Source organism: Ranitomeya imitator, chromosome 3, assembly GCF_032444005.1.
Source record: "Ranitomeya imitator isolate aRanImi1 chromosome 3, aRanImi1.pri, whole genome shotgun sequence".
Classification (NCBI taxonomy): Eukaryota; Metazoa; Chordata; class Amphibia; order Anura; family Dendrobatidae; genus Ranitomeya; species Ranitomeya imitator.
In genome coordinates, this window is record NC_091284.1 from 716311677 (window position 1) to 716332238 (window position 20562).

General features: G+C 45.1%; 1 protein-coding gene across 3 annotated transcripts in view; it reads right to left on the reverse strand.

The window, feature by feature from the left end:
- PDE1B (phosphodiesterase 1B) overlaps positions 1-19662 on the reverse strand; it is a 548753-nt gene extending 529091 nt beyond the window's left edge. Inside the window, exon 1 of one of the 3 annotated variants that reach the window (XM_069758701.1) lies at positions 19139-19662. In XM_069758701.1, coding sequence (XP_069614802.1) covers positions 19139-19196 — 58 coding nt within the window. In that variant the 5' untranslated portion in view covers positions 19197-19662. Of the gene's footprint in view, positions 1-13711; positions 13778-19138 lie in introns of those variants that run through there. The other 2 variants (XM_069758702.1, XM_069758704.1) reach the window with 2 other exon arrangements.
- Between the last annotated feature and the right edge of the window lie 900 nt (positions 19663-20562).

The following is a 20562-nucleotide window of genomic DNA, read 5'->3' on the forward strand; positions in this document are numbered from 1 at the left end:
ATGACACCGGTCACTGCCTCACATACCCCCCCCCCCCCTCTGTTCAGACTTGTGGGGTTGAACATTTGTCAGCATACATGGTGCCCGTGACAGGGCATCTGCATTTCCCTGTGATTTCCCAGCCCGATGTTCCACAGAGAAGCTGAAATTTTGTAGGGACAAGAACCATCTGGTGACACGGGCGTTCCTTTCCTTTGCATTTCTCATCCAGACAAGGGGTGAATGGTCTGTTACCAACCGAAACTAACGACCGAGCAAATAGTAGCGTAGGGACTCCAAGGCCCATTTGATCGCCAAGCACTCCTTCTCCACTACGCTATAATTTTTCTCTGCCGGGGTCAGTTTCCTGCTTAAATAGGTGACTGGATACTCATCCCCGTTCACCTCTTGCGACAGCACCGCTCCTAAGCCTACCTCTGAGGCATCGGTTTGCACAATAAAGGTTTTCTTGAAGTCGGGGCTGATGAGAACCGGCTGTCCACACAACGCCGACTTCAGAGACTGGAACGCTTCCTCTGCTTGAGGATTCCACTTGACCATCACCGTTTTCTTCCCTTTTAACAGGTCCGTTAGGGAAGCCGATTTACCAGCAAAATTGGGTATAAACCGATGGTAATACCCAATGATGCCAAGGAATGCCCTCACTTGTTTGGAACTTAAGGGCTTGGGCCAGTTTTGAATGGCCTCAATTTTGTTCACTTGAGGTTTGATAACCCCCCGGCCGATCACGTATCCCAAGTACCGGGCTTCCGTGAGACCTATCGCACATTTCTTTGGTTTGCTGTTAACCCTGCGGCTCTAAGAGACTCTAGCACTGCTTGTACCTGGGACAGATGGGTATCCCAGTCGGTACTAAAGATGACTATGTCATCCAAATAGGCTGACGCATAGTCTCTATGTGGCGCTAACACAATGTCCATCAGCCTTTGAAATGTGGCCGGAGCTCCATGTAACCCAAAAGGTAAGACAACGTATTGAAAGAGACCCTCTGGGGTTATAAAAGCGGTCTTTTCCTTCGCTGACTCTGTTAAGGGAACCTGCCAGTAACCTTTCGTGAGATCCAGTGTGAAGTACTGGGCCTTCCCCAGTCTCTCAATTAGCTCGTCCACCCGTGGCATGGGATACAGGTCAAATTTTGATACTTCATTTAACTTCCTAAAGTCATTACAGAAGCGTAATGACCCATCAGGTTTTGGTATTAGTACAATGGGGCTAGCCCACTCACTTCGGGACCCCTCAATGACTCCCAACTGAAGCATTTGCTTTACCTCGGCCGCGATGGCTTGCCTTCGGGCTTCTGGCACTCGGTACGGTTTCATCCGCACCTTTACCCGGGGCTCAGTGACAATGTCATGCTGAATCACTGAGGTTCGCCCCGGCAGCTCTGAGAATACATCCATATTCTGCTGTACCAAAGCTCGAGCCTCCCGCCGCTGCTGTTTTGTGAGGGCATTATTGACCTTTACCTCACACCTGGCTGTGTCCTTGGCCAGGGCCAGAGGGACCTCCGATTGTATGACCGTAGTTGCATCTGTGACCAAACATTCTCGGTCCTTCCAGGCCTTTAGCAGGTTTACATGGTACAACTGCTCGGGGTTTCCTTTCCCGGGTTGGTACACTTTGTAATTCACTTCCCCCACCTTTCCCCGTATCTCATACGGCCCTTGCCACTTGGCCATGAGTTTACTCTCTGGGGTGGGCACTAGTACCAACACCCGGTCTCCTTCTTTAAAGGACCTGACCGTGGCCCTTTTATTATAGGTACGGCTCTGAGCGGCCTGGGCATCCAACAGATGCTCCTTTACGATGGGTTGCATGACTGCAATCCGATCCTGCATACTTGCCACATACTCGATAACACTCTTATGTGGAGTGGGCTCCTGTTCCCACGTCTCTTTGGCTACATCCAGCAGCCCCCTCGGGTGCCTGCCATACAATAGCTCAAATGGGGAGAACCCCGTGGACGCCTGCGGTACCTCGCGTATGGCGAACATTAAATATGGCAATAACATATCTCAATCCTTCCCATCCTTGGTGACCACCTTTTTGAGCATGGCCTTGAGGGTCTTATTAAACCTCTCGACCAACCCATCGGTTTGTGGATGGTACACTGACGTACGCAACTGTTTAATTTGGAGCAATTTACATAGCTCCCTAGTCACTTTAGACATAAAAGGGGTTCCCTGATCTGTAAGGATCTCCTTGGGAAGCCCAAGACGACAAAACATGGCAAACAGTTCACGGGCTATTAGTTTAGCCGAAGTGTGCCGAAGCGGTACCGCCTCTGGATACCGGGTGGCGTAGTCTACGACTACTAATATGTGCTGATGGCCCCGGGCGGATTTTACTATTGGTCCCACCAGATCCATTGCTATCCGCTCAAAGGGTACTTCTATGATGGGCAGAGGTACTATCGGACTCCGGTAGTTCGTGGTGGGTGAGGTTAGTTGACACTCAGGACATGTGTCACAGTACTTTGTAACCTCAGCGTAGACCCCAGGCCAAAAGAACCTCTGTAATATGCGCTCTAACGTCTTTTTGGCCCCCAAGTGCCCCCCCAACATGTGAGTGTGAGCCATGTCGAGCACCGCCCGACGATAGGGTTGGGGCACTACCAGTTGTTCTACCACCTCATCCCGGATTTTATCAACCCTGTACAGTAACTCCTGGATGACCGCCATCCGGGGAAACTCCTTTTCTGCACCAGGTTGTTGTGCCACCCCATTTACCTCGATTACTCTTTCCCTTGCCCGGGTCAGAGTGGGATCCTGGAGCTGGGCAGTCCCAAACTTACCAGGTGACACCTCCAGCTCATGAATTGGTGGATTCTCTTCCACTTCCCCTGCCAATACCTCTAGGGGAAACCTATCGGGATTACACACTGTCCCTATCGTGGCGACCCCTACGGCAGGTATCCCTGACTCGGGATCTTCGGGTTCTGCACCCGGAATGCTTTTTACCCTGAGAGGGTTAACTCTGGTCTCCCAGAGGGACCAGAACAACGGTAAGTCTCTACCCATCACAGTCCCATACGGAAGAGTTTTTACCACTCCCACCACATGTTTTATCTCTCCACATGGGGTGGAGAACGTGACCTCCGCAGTCGGGTACTCTCGGAGGTCCCCATGTATGCACACTACCCCCACTTTCCGTCAAATAGGACTGTCCCCAGCAACCAAGGACCCGTGTACCAGAGTCACCAAGCTCCCCGAGTCCAAGAGAGCATCCGTCTGGTACCCATTAACGAGCACTCTGCACAGCTGAGGTTCGGTACCGGCAGGGTCTGTAGTGGCAATGCAGACTGGCTGGGCATACATAGACACGCGGCGGGTATACCCGCAGTCCATGGGTTCTGTTGTTAGGGGACAATTAGCAACCACATGTCCAGGTTCTTGGCACCGCCAACACGTAACGACTGTGGCACGAGGTAACCTTGGAGCCAGTTTAGGGGACACAGGTCTGTGGTCACTCTCTTTCCGAGACAACCCCTCAGCACGGACTCGGTCCGGTCTTGTCCCAGTGGAGGGCCGTGGACTTTTCTCAGACTCCTGAGCTGGCGGAGCCTTACGTGACAGCCGAAGCGGAGCAGTGTCCCGTATAAAGTCCTGGGTGGCCTTATATCGCTCTATCAGGCCTACAACCTGGTCTAGGGTACCCGGGTCCCCTTGACCCACCCAACGCTGAATGGCCGCTGGCAGAGCCCTCACCAGTCGGTCGACCACCACCCTCTCCACTATCTGACTTGTGGATAAAGTCTCAGGTTGGAGCCACCGTTTCACAAGCTGCAATAAGTCAAAAATCTGAGACCGGGCAGGCTGGGCTTCCACAAAAGTCCAAGAAAACACCCGTTGAGCTCTCACATAAGTATTAACCCCCAGTCGGGCAAGGATCTCACCTTTTAACTTGGAATAGTCCTGGGCATCCTCCCGACTGAGGTCAAAGTAGGCCTTTAGCGCATCACCCCTCAAGAACGGAGCCACAACTTCAGCCCACTGTGCTGCTGGCAGATTCTCCCGTTCTGCCGTGCGCTCATAGACGGTGAGGAAAGCTTCCACGTCATCTTCCGGACTCAATTTCCTCAAAGCAGAGCAGACCTTGTCACGGGCATCGCGACGTTCCGGGGTCGGTGCTGGAGGTGCCTCTCGCAGGGCTGTAATTTGCTGCAGCAACAGATTATTAGTTTGTTGCTGTTGTTGCTGTGTGAGGACTAGCTGCCTCAGGATCTCCTCCATTTTGTCTGTAGGCCTGAGTTGCAATGTAGCAGGCTTAATAACAGACATGCAAATGGCGTTGGGGTATGCCTTAATTCACACTGCCCGCATTCTCCACCAAATGTGATGTAGCGATGTCCTTGCTGTGCAGTGAATAGGCAGTGACCCATATAAAGTTCAAACAAAGTCTTGTTTATTACACAGCATACTCACAAACCGGAAAAGAAAGCAAACAAGTCCTTCGGTATGCAGCCGGGAAAAAAATAACAACAGTCCATAGTTCGCTGCCGTGAGCGTATTACACCCCCGTGTACGCTGGGGTGTCTGGCTTTTCAGGCTCTGCCTGGCCCGTGTTTCTCCACACGGAAGGAGCTTTGCACCAGCCTCCTGCAAGGTCTGACTCCCAGACCAGACTGACACACCCAAACTCTCTTGCTGGGGGTTTTTCTTCTATCCTCCAGATTCTATGGCCATGGGCCACTATAAGATCTGGGCTGGAGGAAACGGACCGGCCCCACTACCATCCTGCAGTCCGTTTCAAAATAAAAGCCCATACCAGGTTTTCCTGAATAAATTCTGGGACAAATAACTTGACCCAGTTCACACTTACTTTTATTCTTCCCTGTGTCTCACAGGCAACCTGCTGTGAGCACAGGGCACTCCAGCGGATCTAATATGCTTCTAAGCACATCCTGGGGGACACATAGCGACCCTCGCATATGACACCGGTCACTGCCTCACAATATATATATATATATATATTTATATATATATATAAGCTGTATAGTAATTGGATATGTCACGCAAAACATTTATTTTATTTTTTTTACAAGCATAATTATCGTTGATATCTTTTACATTTTTATATATGTAAAGAAATTGTATAAGTACTACATGAGTGACAAGTCTTGTATGTGTTGGAGCAGGCGGGTATACATGTATGCAGTAAGTATATGTACCAGCAGTAATCTGTAAGTGGTATATATACAGCATGTACGGTATTAGCAGGAACCATGGAAGCAATTAGCAGCGAGATTGCATGTATATACAGAGTGCAGAGCCCTTTACCTGGATGGATCAGGTGGGTGTAGTGTATGAGTATAGCTGGTAGGTAAGTACAGTGGGGCAAAAAAGTATTTAGTCAGTCAGCAATAGTGCAAGTTCCACCACTTAAAAAGATGAGAGGCGTCTGTAATTTACATCATAGGTAGACCTCAACTATGGGAGGCAAACTGAGAAAAAAAAATCCAGAAAATCACATTGTCTGTTTTTTTAACATTTTATTTGCATATTATGGTGGAAAATAAGTATTTGGTCAGAAACAAAATTTCATCTCAATACTTTGTAATATATCCTTTGTTGGCAATGACTGTGGTCAAACGTTTTCTGTAAGTCTTCACAAGGTTGCCACACACTGTTGTTGGTATGTTGGCCCATTCCTCCATGCAGATCTCCTCTAGAGCAGTGATGTTTTTGGCTTTTCGCTTGGCAACACGGACTTTCAACTCCCTCCAAAGGTTTTCTATAGGGTTGAGATCTGGAGACTGGCTAGGCCACTCCAGGACCTTGAAATGCTTCTTACGAAGCCACTCCTTCGTTGCCCTGGCGGTGTGCTTTGTATCATTGTCATGTTGAAAGACCCAGCCACGTTTCATCTTCAATGCCCTTGCTGATGGAAGGAGGTTTGCACTCAAAATCTCACGATACATGGCCCCATTCATTCTTTCATGTACCCGGATCAGTATTGTTGGAGCAGAACAATATTGTATCATACAATTATTAGGTTCTGTAGAAGGACGTAGATCTGGGGATTTATTATGATGGAATATAGGCTGAACTGGATGGACAAATGTCTTTTTTCGGCCTTACTAACTATGTTACTATGTTACTATGTTACTATGTCCTGGCCCCTTTGCAGAGAAACAGCCCCAAAGCATGATGTTTCCACCACCATGCTTTACAGTAGGCATGGTGTTTGATGGATGCAACCCAGTATTCTTTTTCCTCCAAACACGACAAGTTGTGTTTCTACCAAACAGTTCCAGTTTGGTTTCATCAGACCATAGGACATTCTCCCAAAACTCCTCTGGATCATCCAAATGCTCTCTAGCAAACTTCAGACGGGCCCGGACATGTACTGGCTTAAGCAGTGGGACACGTCTGGCACTGCAGGATCTGAGTCCATGGTGGCGTAGTGTGTTACTTATGGTAGGCCTTGTTACATTGGTCCCAGCTCTCTGCAGTTCATTCACTAGGTCCCCCCGCGTGGTTCTGGGATTTTTGCTCACCGTTCTTGTGATCATTCTGACCCCACGGGGTGGGATTTTGCGTGGAGCCCCAGATCAAGGGAGATTATCAGTGGTCTTGTATGTCTTCAATTTTCTAATTATTGCTCCCACTGTTGATTTCTTCACTCCAAGCTGGTTGGCTATTGCAGATTCAGTCTTCCCAGCCTGGTGCAGGGCTACAATTTTGTTTCTGGTGTCCTATTAACAGCACTTTGGTCTTCACCATAGTGGAGTTTGGAGTCAGACTGTTTGAGGGTGTGCACAGGTGTCTTTTTATACTGATAACAAGTTTAAACAGGTGCCACTACTACAGGTAATGAGTGGAGGAAAGAGGAGACTCTTAAAGAAGAAGTTATAGGTCTGTGAGAGCCAGAAATCTTGATTGTTTGTTTCTGACCAAATACTTATTTTCCACCATAATATGCAAATAAAATGTTAAAAACACAGACAATGTGATTTTCTGGATTTTTTTTTGCTCAGTTTGTCTCCCATAGTTGAGGTCTACCTATGATGTAAATTACAGACGCCTCTCATCTTTTTAAGTGGTGGAACTTGCACTATTGCTGACTGACTAAATACTTTTTTGCCCCACTGTATATGGAAGTAATCTATATAAAGTATAAATGTCTATAGTATGACAGGTCATATGTCGGTGTGTGGCATATATATAGTGTGTATGTTGACTGTGACAAATCAGTCAGGTATGCATGTATGTACAAGATATGCAGCATGTATATTTGTATTACATACGTAGCATGTCCACACATAAGAACTAGATATATACACATGTTTGCACACATACTCTATGTATGAAGTATGTCTGCACATATGCAATAGCTATATAGCAGTTTGTACATATCTACAAGGTATGTGGCATGATTGCACATATGTACTGTGTATGTAGCATGTTTGTACGCATGCCCTATGTAGTATGTATGTAAATATGTACCTCCAATTTAGCCTGCCTGCATGCTTGTAGTATGCTTGTAGAATGTCAGCACATACGTACTAGTTATGTGGCATGTATGTACACATGTGCCAGGTATGTAGCATGTCTGGACTTATGTACCAGGTATGCTACATGAACACACACATGCACAATGAAAGTAGTATGTCTGCACCTACGCACCATGTATGTAGTATGTCTGCACCATGTGTGTAGTATGTCCGCACCTATGTACCTTGTATGTGGTATGTCTGCACCTGTACACCATGTATGTAGTATGTCCGCACCTATGTACCTTGTATGTGGTATGTCCGCACCTATGCACCATTTCTGTAGTATGTTTGCACCATGTATGTAAATATGCCTGCACCTGTGCACCATGTATGTAGTATGTCTGCACCATGTGTGTAGTATGTCTGCACCTGTGCACCATGTATGTAGTATGTCTGCACCATGTGTGTAGTATGTCTGCACCTATGCACCATGTATGTAGTATGTCCGCACCTATGCACCATGGATGTGGTATGTCCGCACCTATGCACCAAGTGTGTGGTAAGTCCGCAGCTATGCACCATGTATGCGGTATGTTTGCTCCATGTATGTAGTATGTCCGCACCTATGCACCATTTCTGTAGTATGTTTGCACCATGTATGTAAGTATGTCTGCACCTGTGCACCATGTATGTAGTATGTCTGCACCATGTGTGTAGTAAGTCTGCACCTATGCACCATGTATGTAGTATGTCCACACCTATGCACCATGTATGTGGTATGTCCGCACCTATGTACCATGTATGTAGTATTCCCGCGCCTATGCACCATATATGTGGTATGTTTGCACCACATATGTGGTATGTCTGCACCATGTATGTAGTATGTTTGTACCATGTATGTGGTATGCTGCACCATGTAAGTGGTATGTATGCACCATGTATGTGGTATGTTTGCACCATGTATGTGGTATGTTTGCACCATGTATATGGTATGTCTGCACCATGTATGTGGTATGTTTGCACCATGTATGTGGTATGCTGCACCATGTATGTGGTATGTTTGCACCATGTATGTGGTATGTTTGCACCATGTATGTGGTATGTCTGCACCATGCATGTGGTATGTTTGCACCATGTATGTGGTATGTTTGGACCATGTATGTGGTACAGTACAGACCAAAAGTTTAGACACACCTTCTCATTTAAAGATTTTTTGTGTATTTTCATGACTATGAAAATTGTAAATTCACACAAAGGCATCAAAACTATGAATTAACACATGTGGAATTATATACTTAACAAAAAAGTGTGAAACAACTGAAATGATGTCTTAGATTCTAGGTTCTTCAAAGTAGCCACCTTTTGTTTTGATGACTGCTTTGCACACTCTTGGCATTCTCTTGATGAGCTTCAAGAGGTAGTCACCAGGAATGGTCTTCCAACAATCTTGAAGGAGTTCCCAGAGATGCTTAGCACTTGTTGGCCCTTTTGCCTTCACTCTGCGGCCCAGCTCACCCCAAACCATCTCGATTGGGTTCAGGTCTGGTGACGGTGAAGGCCAGTTCATCTGGCGTAGCACCCCATCACTCTCCTTCTTGGTCATATAGCTCTTACACAGCCTGGAGGTGTGTTTGGGGTCATTGTCCTGTTGAAAAATAAATGATGGTCCAACTAAACGCAAATCGGATGGAATAGCATGCCGCTGCAAGATGCTGTGGTAGCCATGCTGGTTCAGTATGCCTTCAATTTTGAATAAATCCCCAACACTGTCACCAGCAAAGCACCCCCACACCATCACACCTCCTCCTCCATGCTTCACGGTGGGAACCACGCATGTAGAGTCCATCCGTTCACCTTTTCTGCGTCGAACAAAGACATGGTGGTTGGAACCAAAGATCTCAAATTTGGACTCATGAGACCAAAGCATAGATTTCCACTGGTCTAATGTCCATTCCTTGTGTTCCTTAGCCCAAACAAGTCTCTTATGCTTGTTGCCTGTCCTTAGCAGTGGTTTCCTAGCAGCTATTTTACCATGAAGGCCTGCTGCACAAAGTCTCCTCTTAACAGTTGTTGTAGAGATGTGTCTGCTGCTAGCACTCTGTGTGGCATTGACCTGGTCTCTAATCTGAGCTGCTGTTAACCTGCGATTTCTGAGGCTGTTGACTCAGAAAAACTTATCCTCAGAAGCAGAGGTGACTCTTGGTCTTCCTTTCCTGGGGCGGTCCTCATGTGAGCCAGTTTCTTTGTCGCGCTTGATGGTTTTTGCAACTGCACTTGGAGACACTTTCAAAGTTTTCCCAATTTTTCGGACTGACTGACCTTCATGTCTTAAAGTAATGATGGCCACTCGTTTTTCTTTACTTAGCTACTTTTTTCTTGCCATAATACAAATTCTAATAGTATTCAGTAGGAATATCAGCTGTATATCCACCAGACTTCTGCACAACACAACTGATGGTCCCAACCTCTTGAAGCTCAGCAAGAGAATGCCAAGAGTGTGCAAAGCAGTCATCAAAGCAAAAGGTGGCTACTTTGAAGAACCTAGAATATAAGACATATTTTCAGTTGTTTCACACTTTTTTGTTAAGTATATAATTCCACATGTGTTAATTCATAGTTTTGATGCCTTCAGTGTGAATTTACAATTTTCATAGTCATGAAAATACAGAAAAATCTTTAAATGAGAAGGTGTGTCCAAACTTTAAGTCTGTACTGTATGTCCGCACCATGTATGTGGTATGTCTGCACCATGTATGTGGTATGTCTGCACCATGTATGTGGTATGTCTGCACCATGAATGTGGTATGTCTGGTCCATGTATGTGGTATGTTTGCACCATGTATGTGGTATGTCTGCACCATGAATGTGGTATGTTTGCACCATGTATGTGGTATGTTTGCACATGTAACATAGTAACATAGTTAGTAAGGCCGAAAAAAGACATTTGTCCATCCAGTTCAGCCTATATTCCATCATAATAAATCCCCAGATCTACGTCCTTCTACAGAACCTAATTGTATGATACAATATTGTTCTGCTCCAGGAAGACATCCATGCCTCTCTTGAACCCCTCAACTGAGTTCGCCATCACCACCTCCTCAGGCAAGCAATTCCAGATTCTCACTGCCCTAACAGTAAAGAATCCTCTTCTATGTTGGTGGAAAAACCTTCTCTCCTCCAGACGCAAAGAATGCCCCCTTGTGCCCGTCACCTTCCTTGGTATAAACAGATCATCAGCGAGATATTTGTATTGTCCCCTTATATACTTATACATGGTTATTAGATCGCCCCTCAGTCGTCTTTTTTCTAGACTAAATAATTCTAATTTCGCTAATCTATCTGGGTATTGTAGTTCTCCCATCCCCTTTATTAATTTTGTTGCCCTCCTTTGTACTCTCTCTAGTTCCATTATATCCTTCCTGAGCACCGGTGCCCAAAACTGGACACAGTACTCTATGTGCGGTCTAACTAGGGATTTGTACAGAGGCAGTATAATGCTCTCATCATGTGTATCCAGACCTCTTTTAATGCACCCCATGATCCTGTTTGCCTTGGCAGCTGCTGCCTGGCACTGGCTGCTCCAGGTAAGTTTATCATTAACTAGGATCCCCAAGTCCTTCTCCCTGTCAGATATACCCAGTGGTTTCCCATTCAGTGTGTAATGGTGATATTGATTCCTTCTTCCCATGTGTATAACCTTACATTTATCATTGTTAAACCTCATCTGCCACCTTTCAGCCCAAGTTTCCAACTTATCCAGATCCATCTGTAGCAGAATACTATCTTCTCTTGTATTAACTGCTTTACATAGTTTTGTATCATCTGCAAATATCGATATTTTACTGTGTAAACCTTCTACCAGATCATTAATGAATATGTTGAAGAGAACAGGTCCCAATACTGACCCCTGCGGTACCCCACTGGTCACAGCGACCCAGTTAGAGACTATACCATTTATAACCACCCTCTGCTTTCTATCACTAAGCCAGTTACTAACCCATTTACACACATTTTCCCCCAGACCAAGCATTCTCATTTTGTGTACCAACCTCTTGTGCGGCACGGTATCAAATGCTTTGGAAAAATCGAGATATACCACGTCCAATGACTCACCGTGGTCCAGCCTATAGCTTACCTCTTCATAAAAACTGATTAGATTGGTTTGACAGGAGCGATTCCTCATAAACCCATGCTGATATGGATTTAAACAGTTATTCTCATTGAGATAATCCAGAATAACATCCCTCAGAAACCCTTCAAATATTTTACCAACAATAGAGGTTAGACTCACTGGCCTATAATTTCCAGGTTCACTTTTAGAGCCCTTTTTGAATATTGGCACCACATTTGCTATGCGCCAATCCTGCAGAACAGACCCTGTCGCTATAGAGTCCCTAAAAATAAGGAATAATGGTTTATCTATTACATTACTTAGTTCCCTTAGTACTCGTGGGTGTATGCCATCCGGACCCGGAGATTTATCTATTTTAATCTTATTTAGCCGGTTTCGCACCTCTTCTTGGGTTAGATTGGTGACCCTTAATATAGGGTTTTCATTGTTTCTTGGGATTTCACCTAGCATTTCATTTTCCACCGTGAATACCGTGGAGAAGAAGGTGTTTAATATGTTAGCTTTTTCCTCGTCATCTACAACCATTCTTTCCTCACTATTTTTTAAGGGGCCTACATTTTCAGTTTTTATTCTTTTACTATTGATATAGTTGAAGAACAGTTTGGGATTAGCTTTACTCTCCTTAGCAATGTGCTTCTCTGTTTCCTTTTTGGCAGCTTTAATTAGTTTTTTAGATAAAGTATTTTTCTCCCTATAGTTTTTTAGAGCTTCAATGGTGCCATCCTGCTTTAGTAGTGCAAATGCTTTCTTTTTACTGTTAATTGCCTGTCTTACTTCTTTGTTTAGCCACATTGGGTTTTTCCTATTTCTAGTCCTTTTATTCCCACAAGGTATGTGGTATGATTGCACCATGTATGTGGTATGTCTGCTCCATGTATGTGGTATGTTTACTCCATGTATGTGGTATGTTTGCACCATGTATGTGGTATGTTTGCACATGTATGTGGTATGTTTGCACCATGTATGTGGTATGTTTGCACCATGTATGTGGTATGACTGCACCATGTATGTGGTATGTTTGCACCATGTATGTGGTTTGTTTGCACCATGTATGTGGTATGTCTGCACCATGTATGTGGTATGTCTGCACCATGTATGTGGTATGTTTGCACCATGTATGTGGTATGTTTGCACATGTATGTGGTATGTCTGCACCATGTATGTGGTATGTCTGCACCATGTATGTGGTATGTCTGCACCATGTATGTGGTATGTTTGCACCATGTATGTGGTATGTTTGCACATGTATGTGGTATGTTTGCACCATGTATGTGGTATGACTGCACCATGTATGTGGTATGTTTGCACCATGTATGTGGTATGTCTGCACCATTTATGTGGTATGTTTGCACCATGTATGTGGTATGTCTGCACCATGAATGTGGTATGTTTGCACCATGTATGTGGCATGTTTGCACATGTATGTGGTATGATTGCACCATGTATGTGGTATGTCTGCTCCATGTATGTGGTATGTTTGCTCCATGTATGTGGTATGTTTGCACCATGAATGTGTTATGTTTGCACATGTATGTGGTATGTTTGCACCATGTATGTGGTATGTTTGCACCATGTATGTGGTATGTTTGCACCATGTATGTGGTATGTTTGCACATGTATGTGGTATGTTTGCACCATGTATGTGGTATGTTTGCACCATGTATGTGGTATGTTTGCACCATGTATGTGGTATGTTTGCACCATGTATGTGGTATGTCTGCACCATGTATGTGGTATGTCTGCACCATGTATGTGGTATGCCTGCACCATGTATGTGGTATGTTTGCACCATGTATGTGGTATGTTTGCACATGTATGTGGTATGACTGCACCATGTATGTGGTATGTTTGCACCATGTATGTGGTATGTCTGCATCATGTATGTGATATGTTTGCACCATGTATGTGGTATGTCTGCACCATGTATGTGGTATGTTTGCACCATGTATGTGGTATGTTTGCACCATGTATGTGGTATGGCTGCACATGTATGTGGTATGTTTGCACCATGTATGTGGTATGTTTGCACCATGGATGTGGTATGTTTGCACATGTATGTGGTATGTTTGCACCATGTATGTGGTATGTTTGCACCATGTATGTGGTATGTTTGCACATGTGTAGCCTGCAGGGTCCGGTACCTGGATGGAGCTGGAGGGCAGCTCCGCGCTGCAGCCGCCGTGTCGCTGATTAGGACATGTCTGCACCATGAATGTGGTATGTTTGCACCATGTATGTGGTATGTTTGCACATGTATGTGGTATGATTGCACCATGTATGTGGTATGTCTGCTCCATGTATGTGGTATGTTTGCACCATGTATGTGGTATGTTTGCACATGTATGTGGTATGTTTGCACATGTATGTGGTATGATTGCACCATGTATGTGGTATGTCTGCTCCATGTATGTGGTATGTTTGCTCCATGTATGTGGTATGTTTGCACCATGTATGTGGTATGTTTGCACATGTATGTGGTATGTTTGCACATGTATGTGGTATGTTTGCACCATGTATGTGGTATGACTTCACCATGTATGTGGTATGTTTGCACCATGTATGTGGTATGACTGCACCATGTATGTGGTATGTCTGCACCATGTATGTGGTATGTCTGCACCATGTATGTGGTATGTCTGCACCATGTATGTGGTATGTCTGCACCATGTATGTGGTATGTTTGCACCATGTATGTGGTATGTTTGCACCATGTATGTGGTATGTTTGCACATGTATGTGGTATGTTTGCACCATGTATGTGGTATGTCTGCACCATGTATGTGGTATGTTTGAACCATGTATGTGGTATGTTTGCACCATGTATGTGGTATGCCTGCACCATGTATGTGGTATGTTTGCACCATGTATGTGGTATGTTTGCACCATGTATGTGGTATGTTTGCACCATGTATGTGGTATGTCTGCACCATGTATGTGGTATGTTTGCACCATGTATGTGGTATGTTTACACCATGTATGTGGTATGTTTGCACCATGTATGTGGTATGTTTGCACCATGTATGTGGTATGCCTGCACCATGTATGTGGTATGTTTGTGCCATGTATGTGGTATGTCTGCACCATGTATGTGGTATGTTTGCACCATGTATGTGGTATGTTTGCACCATGTATGTGGTATGTTTGCACATGTATGCGGTATGCTTGCACCATGTATGCGGTATGTTTGCACCATGTATGTGGTATGTTTGCACATGTATGTGGTATGTTTGCACCATGTATGTGGTATGCTTGCACCATGTATGTGGTATGTTTGCACCATGTATGTGGTATGTTTGCACATGTATGTGGTATGTTTGCACCATGTATGTGGTATGTTTGCACCATGTATGTGGTATGTTTGCACATGTATGTGGTATGTTTGCACATGTATGTGGTATGTTTGCACCATGTATGTGGTATGTTTGCACCATGTATGTGGTATGTTTGCACCATGTATGTGGTATGTTTGCACCATGTATGTGGTATGTTTCTACATGTATGCGGTATGCTTGCACCATGTATGCGGTATGTTTGCACCATGTATGTGGTATGTTTGCACATGTATGTGGTATGTTTGCACCATGTATGTGGTATGTTTGCACCATGTATGTGGTATGTTTGCACCATGTATGTGGTATGTTTGCACATGTATGTGGTATGTTTGCACCATGTATGTGGTATGTTTGCACCATGTATGTGGTATGTTTGCACCATGTATGTGGTATGTTTGCACCATGTATGTGGTATGTTTGCACATGTATGCGGTATGCTTGCACCATGTATGTGGTATGTTTGCACCATGTATGTGGTATGTTTGCACCATGTATGTGGTATGTTTGCACCATGTATGTGGTATGTTTGCACATGTATGTGGTATGTTTGCACCATGTATGTGGTATGTTTGCACCATGTATGTGGTATGTTTGCACCATGTATGTGGTATGTTTGCACATGTATGTGGTATGTTTGCACCATGTATGTGGTATGTTTGCACCATGTATGTGGTATGTTTGCACCATGTATGTGGTATGTTTGCACATGTATGCGGTATGTTTGCACCATGTATGCGGTATGTTTGCACCATGTATGTGGTATGTTTGCACATGTATGTGGTATGTTTGCACCATGTATGTGGTATGTCTGCACCATGTATGTGGTATGTTTGCACCATGTATGTGGTATGTTTGCACATGTATGTGGTATGCCTGCACCATGTATGTGGTATGTCTGCACCATGTATGTGGTATGTCTGCACCATGTATGCGGTATGTTTGCACCATGTATGTGGTATGTTTGCACATGTATGTGGTATGTTTGCACCATGTATGTGGTATGTCTGCACCATGTATGTGGTATGTTTGCACCATGTATGTGGTATGTTTGCACATGTATGTGGTATGTTTGCACCATGTATGTGGTATGTCTGCACCATGTATGTGGTATGTTTGCACCATGTATGTGGTATGTTTGCACATGTATGTGGTATGTACAGTTTGCACATGTATGTGGTATGTTTGCACCATGTATGTGGTATGTACAGTTTGCACATGTATGTGGTATGTTTGCACCATGTATGTGGTATGTTTGTACCATGTATGTGGTATGTACAGTTTGCACATGTATGTGGTATGTTTGCACCATGTATGTGGTATGTACAGTTTGCACCATGTATGTGGTATGTTTGCACCATGTATGTGGTATGTACAGTTTGCACCATGTATGTGGTATGTTTGCACCATGTATGTGGTATGTACAGTTTGCACATGTATGTGGTATGTTTGCACCATGTATGTGGTATGTACAGTTTGCACATGTATGTGGTATGTTTGCACCATGTATGTGGTATGTACAGTTTGCACCATGTATGTGGTATGTTTGCACCATGTATGTGGTATGTACAGTTTGCACCATGTATGTGGTATGTTTGCACCATGTATGTGGTATGTAAAGTTTGCACATGTATGTGGTATGTTTGCACCATGTATGTGGTATGTACAGTTTGCACATGTATGTGGTATGTTTGCACCATGTATGTGGTATGTCTGCACCATGTATGTGGTATGTCTGCACCATGTATGTGGTATGTCTGCACCATGTATGTGGTATGTCTGCACCATGTATGTGGTATGTCTGCACCATGTATGTGGTATGTCTGCACCATGTATGTGGTATGTCTGCACCATGTATGTGGTATGTCTGCACCATGTATGTGGTATGTTTTCACCATGTATGTGGTATGTCTGCACCATGTATGTGGTATGTTTGCACCATGTATGTGGTATGTTTGCACCATGTATGTGGTATGTTTGCACCATGTATGTGGTATGTACAGTTTGCACATGTATGTGGTATGTTTGCACATGTATGTGGTATGTTTGCACCATGTATGTGGTATGTACAGTTTGCACATGTATGTGGTATGTTTGCACATGTATGTGGTATGTTTGCACCATGTATGTGGTATGTACAGTTTGCACATGTATGTGGTATGTTTGCACATGTATGTGGTATGTTTGCACCATGTATGTGGTATGTCTGCACCATGTATGTGGTATGTTTGCACCATGTATGTGGTATGTCTGCACCATGTATGTGGTATGTCTGCACCATGTATGTGGTATGTTTGCACCATGTATGTGGTATGTCTGCACCATGTATGTGGTATGTTTGCACCATGTATGTGGTATGTCTGCACCATGTATGTGGTATGTTTGCACCATGTATGTGGTATGTCTGCACCATGTATGTGGTATGTTTGCACCATGTATGTGGTATGTTTGCACCATGTATGTGGTATGTTTGCACCATGTATGTGGTATGTCTGCACCATGTATGTGGTATGTTTGCAACATGTATGTGGTATGTTTGCACCATGTATGTGGTATGTTTGCACCATGTATGTGGTATGTACAGTTTGCACATGTATGTGGTATGTTTGCACATGTATGTGGTATGTTTGCACCATGTATGTGGTATGTACAGTTTGCACATGTATGTGGTATGTTTGCACATGTATGTGGTATGTTTGCACCATGTATGTGGTATGTACAGTTTGCACATGTATGTGGTATGTTTGCACATGTATGTGGTATGTTTGCACCATGTATGTGGTATGTCTGCACCATGTATGTGGTATGTTTGCACCATGTATGTGGTATGTCTGCACCATGTATGTGGTATGTCTGCACCATGTATGTGGTATGTTTGCACCATGTATGTGGTATGTCTGCACCATGTATGTGGTATGTTTGCACCATGTATGTGGTATGTCTGCACCATGTATGTGGTATGTTTGCACCATGTATGTGGTATGTCTGCACCATGTATGTGGTATGTTTGCACCATGTATGTGGTATGTTTGCACCATGTATGTGGTATGTTTGCACCATGTATGTGGTATGTCTGCACCATGTATGTGGTATGTTTGCACCATGTATGTGGTATGTCTGCACCATGTATGTGGTATGTTTGCACATGTATGTGGCATGTTTGCACCATGTATGTGGTATGACTGCACCATGTATGTGGTATGTTTGCACCATGTATGTGGTATGTCTGCACCATGTATGTGGTATGTTTGCACCATGTATGTGGTATGTCTGCACCATGTATGTGGTATGTTTGCACCATGTATGTGGTATGTCTGCACCATGTATGTGGTATGTTTGCACCATGTATGTGGTATGTCTGCACCATGTATGTGGTATGTTTGCACATGTATGTGGTATGTTTGCACCATGTATGTGGTATGTTTGCACCATGTATGTGGTATGTTTGCACCATGTATGTGGTATGTTTGCACCATGTATGTGGTATGTCTGCACCATGTATGTGGTATGTTTGCACCATGTATGTGGTATGTTTGCACCATGTATGTGGTATGTTTGCACCATGTATGTGGTATGTTTGCACATGTATGTGGTATGTCTGCACCATGTATGTGGTATGTTTGCACCATGTATGTGGTATGTTTGCACCATGTATGTGGTATGTTTGCACCATGTATGTGGTATGTTTGCACCATGTATGTGGTATGTACAGTTTGCACATGTATGTGGTATGTCTGCACCATGTATGTGGTATGTTTGCACCATGTATGTGGTATGTACAGTTTGCACATGTATGTGGTATGTTTGCACCATGTATGTGGTATGTTTGCACCATGTATGTGGTATGTCTGCACCATGTATGTGGTATGTTTGCACCATGTATGTGGTATGTCTGCACCATGTATGTGGTATGTTTGCACCATGTATGTGGTATGTTTGCACCATGTATGTGGTATGTACAGTTTGCACATGTATGTGGTATGTCTGCACCATGTATGTGGTATGTTTGCACCATGTATGTGGTATGTCTGCACCATGTATGTGGTATGTTTGCACCATGTATGCGGTATGTCTGCACCATGTATGTGGTATGTCTGCACCATGTATGTGGTATGTCTGCACCATGTATGTGGTATGTTTGCACCATGTATGTGGTATGTACAGTTTGCACATGTATGTGGTATGTCTGCACCATGTATGTGGTATGTTTGCACATGTGCAGCCTGCAGGGTCCGGTACCTGGATGGAGCTGGAGGGCAGCTCCGCGCTGCAGCCGCCGTGTCGCTGATTGGGACATGTCTCCACGGGTTCCGCCTCCGCTCTCACTTGTTGCAAGTCCCGGGGGAAGCTCCCGGAGTCCCGGTTAGTCCCCGGTGTCCAGCACAGTCCTTAGTGTCCGCCTGCTGCCCGGTGTCACCCCGAGGCTGCGCCGGCTGCCGCTGCTACTGCTCGGTGCTGCTCCGTGCTCCTCCGGTCCGGCGGTGTGTGTGTCTGCAGCGGAGAGCGGCGACCATCCACAGCTCCGGAGATGGGAGCGGAGGGGGCACCGGAGCGGGGAACAGCATCCACAGAGCGGCGGGGGAGAGGCGCGGGGAGAAGAGCCGGGACTCACCACAGCAGAGGATGACAGCGGAGACCGCGGACGGGACCGTCCCTACAGCAGTGCCGAGGAATCCACACGGGCCGTGCAGAGCAGCTCCAGCCGCTGTCCGCGTGTGAGATCTGAAAATGGCCACACACCTGGAAGCCAGGTAGCCTGTGTCAGCCACTGAAGATCCACTAGTCAGAATATTGCTGTGCCACTAAGTCTGTGTCTATGACACTGGTCATACACGGATCACCTGGCCTAAGCTCGGCGCAGTATATGAATGGGGTTGCGGTCCTGCCACAGCGACCCGCAAGAGGCAAGAAATCGGAACCATTTGCTTTTTTGGTGACTTGCTTGTTCAGTATTAGGTCACACGTTCAGTATTAGGCCACGGTCACACGTTCGTTCCGTATTTGGCCATGGTCACACGTTCAGTATTAGGCCACGGTCATACGTTTAGTATTAGGTCACGGTCACACGTTCAATATTAGGCCACGGTCACACGTTCAGTAATAGGCCACTGTCACACGTTCAGTATTAGGTCATGGTCACACGTTCAGTATTAGGCCACGGTCACACGTTCAGTAATAGGTCACGGTCACACGTTCAGTATTAGGCCACGGTCACACGTTCAGTATTAGGCCACGGTCACACGTTCAGTATTAGGCCACGGTCACACGTTCAGTATTAGGCCACGGTCACACGTTCAGTATTAGGCCACGGTCACACGTTCAGTATTAGGTCACGGTCAAACGTTCAGTATTAGGCCACGGTCACACGTTCAGTATTAGGCCACGGTCACACGTTCAGTATTAGGCCACGGTCACACGTTCAGTATTAGGCCACGGTCACACGTTCAGTAATAGGTCACGGTCACACGTTCAGTATTAGGCCACGGTCACACGTTCAGTAATAGGTCACGGTCACACGTTCAGTATTAGGCCACGGTCACACGTTCAGTATTAGGCCACGGTCACACGTTCAGTATTAGGCCACGGTCACACGTTCAGTAATAGGTCACGGTCACACGTTCAGTATTAGGCCACGGTCACACGTTCAGTAATAGGCCACGGTC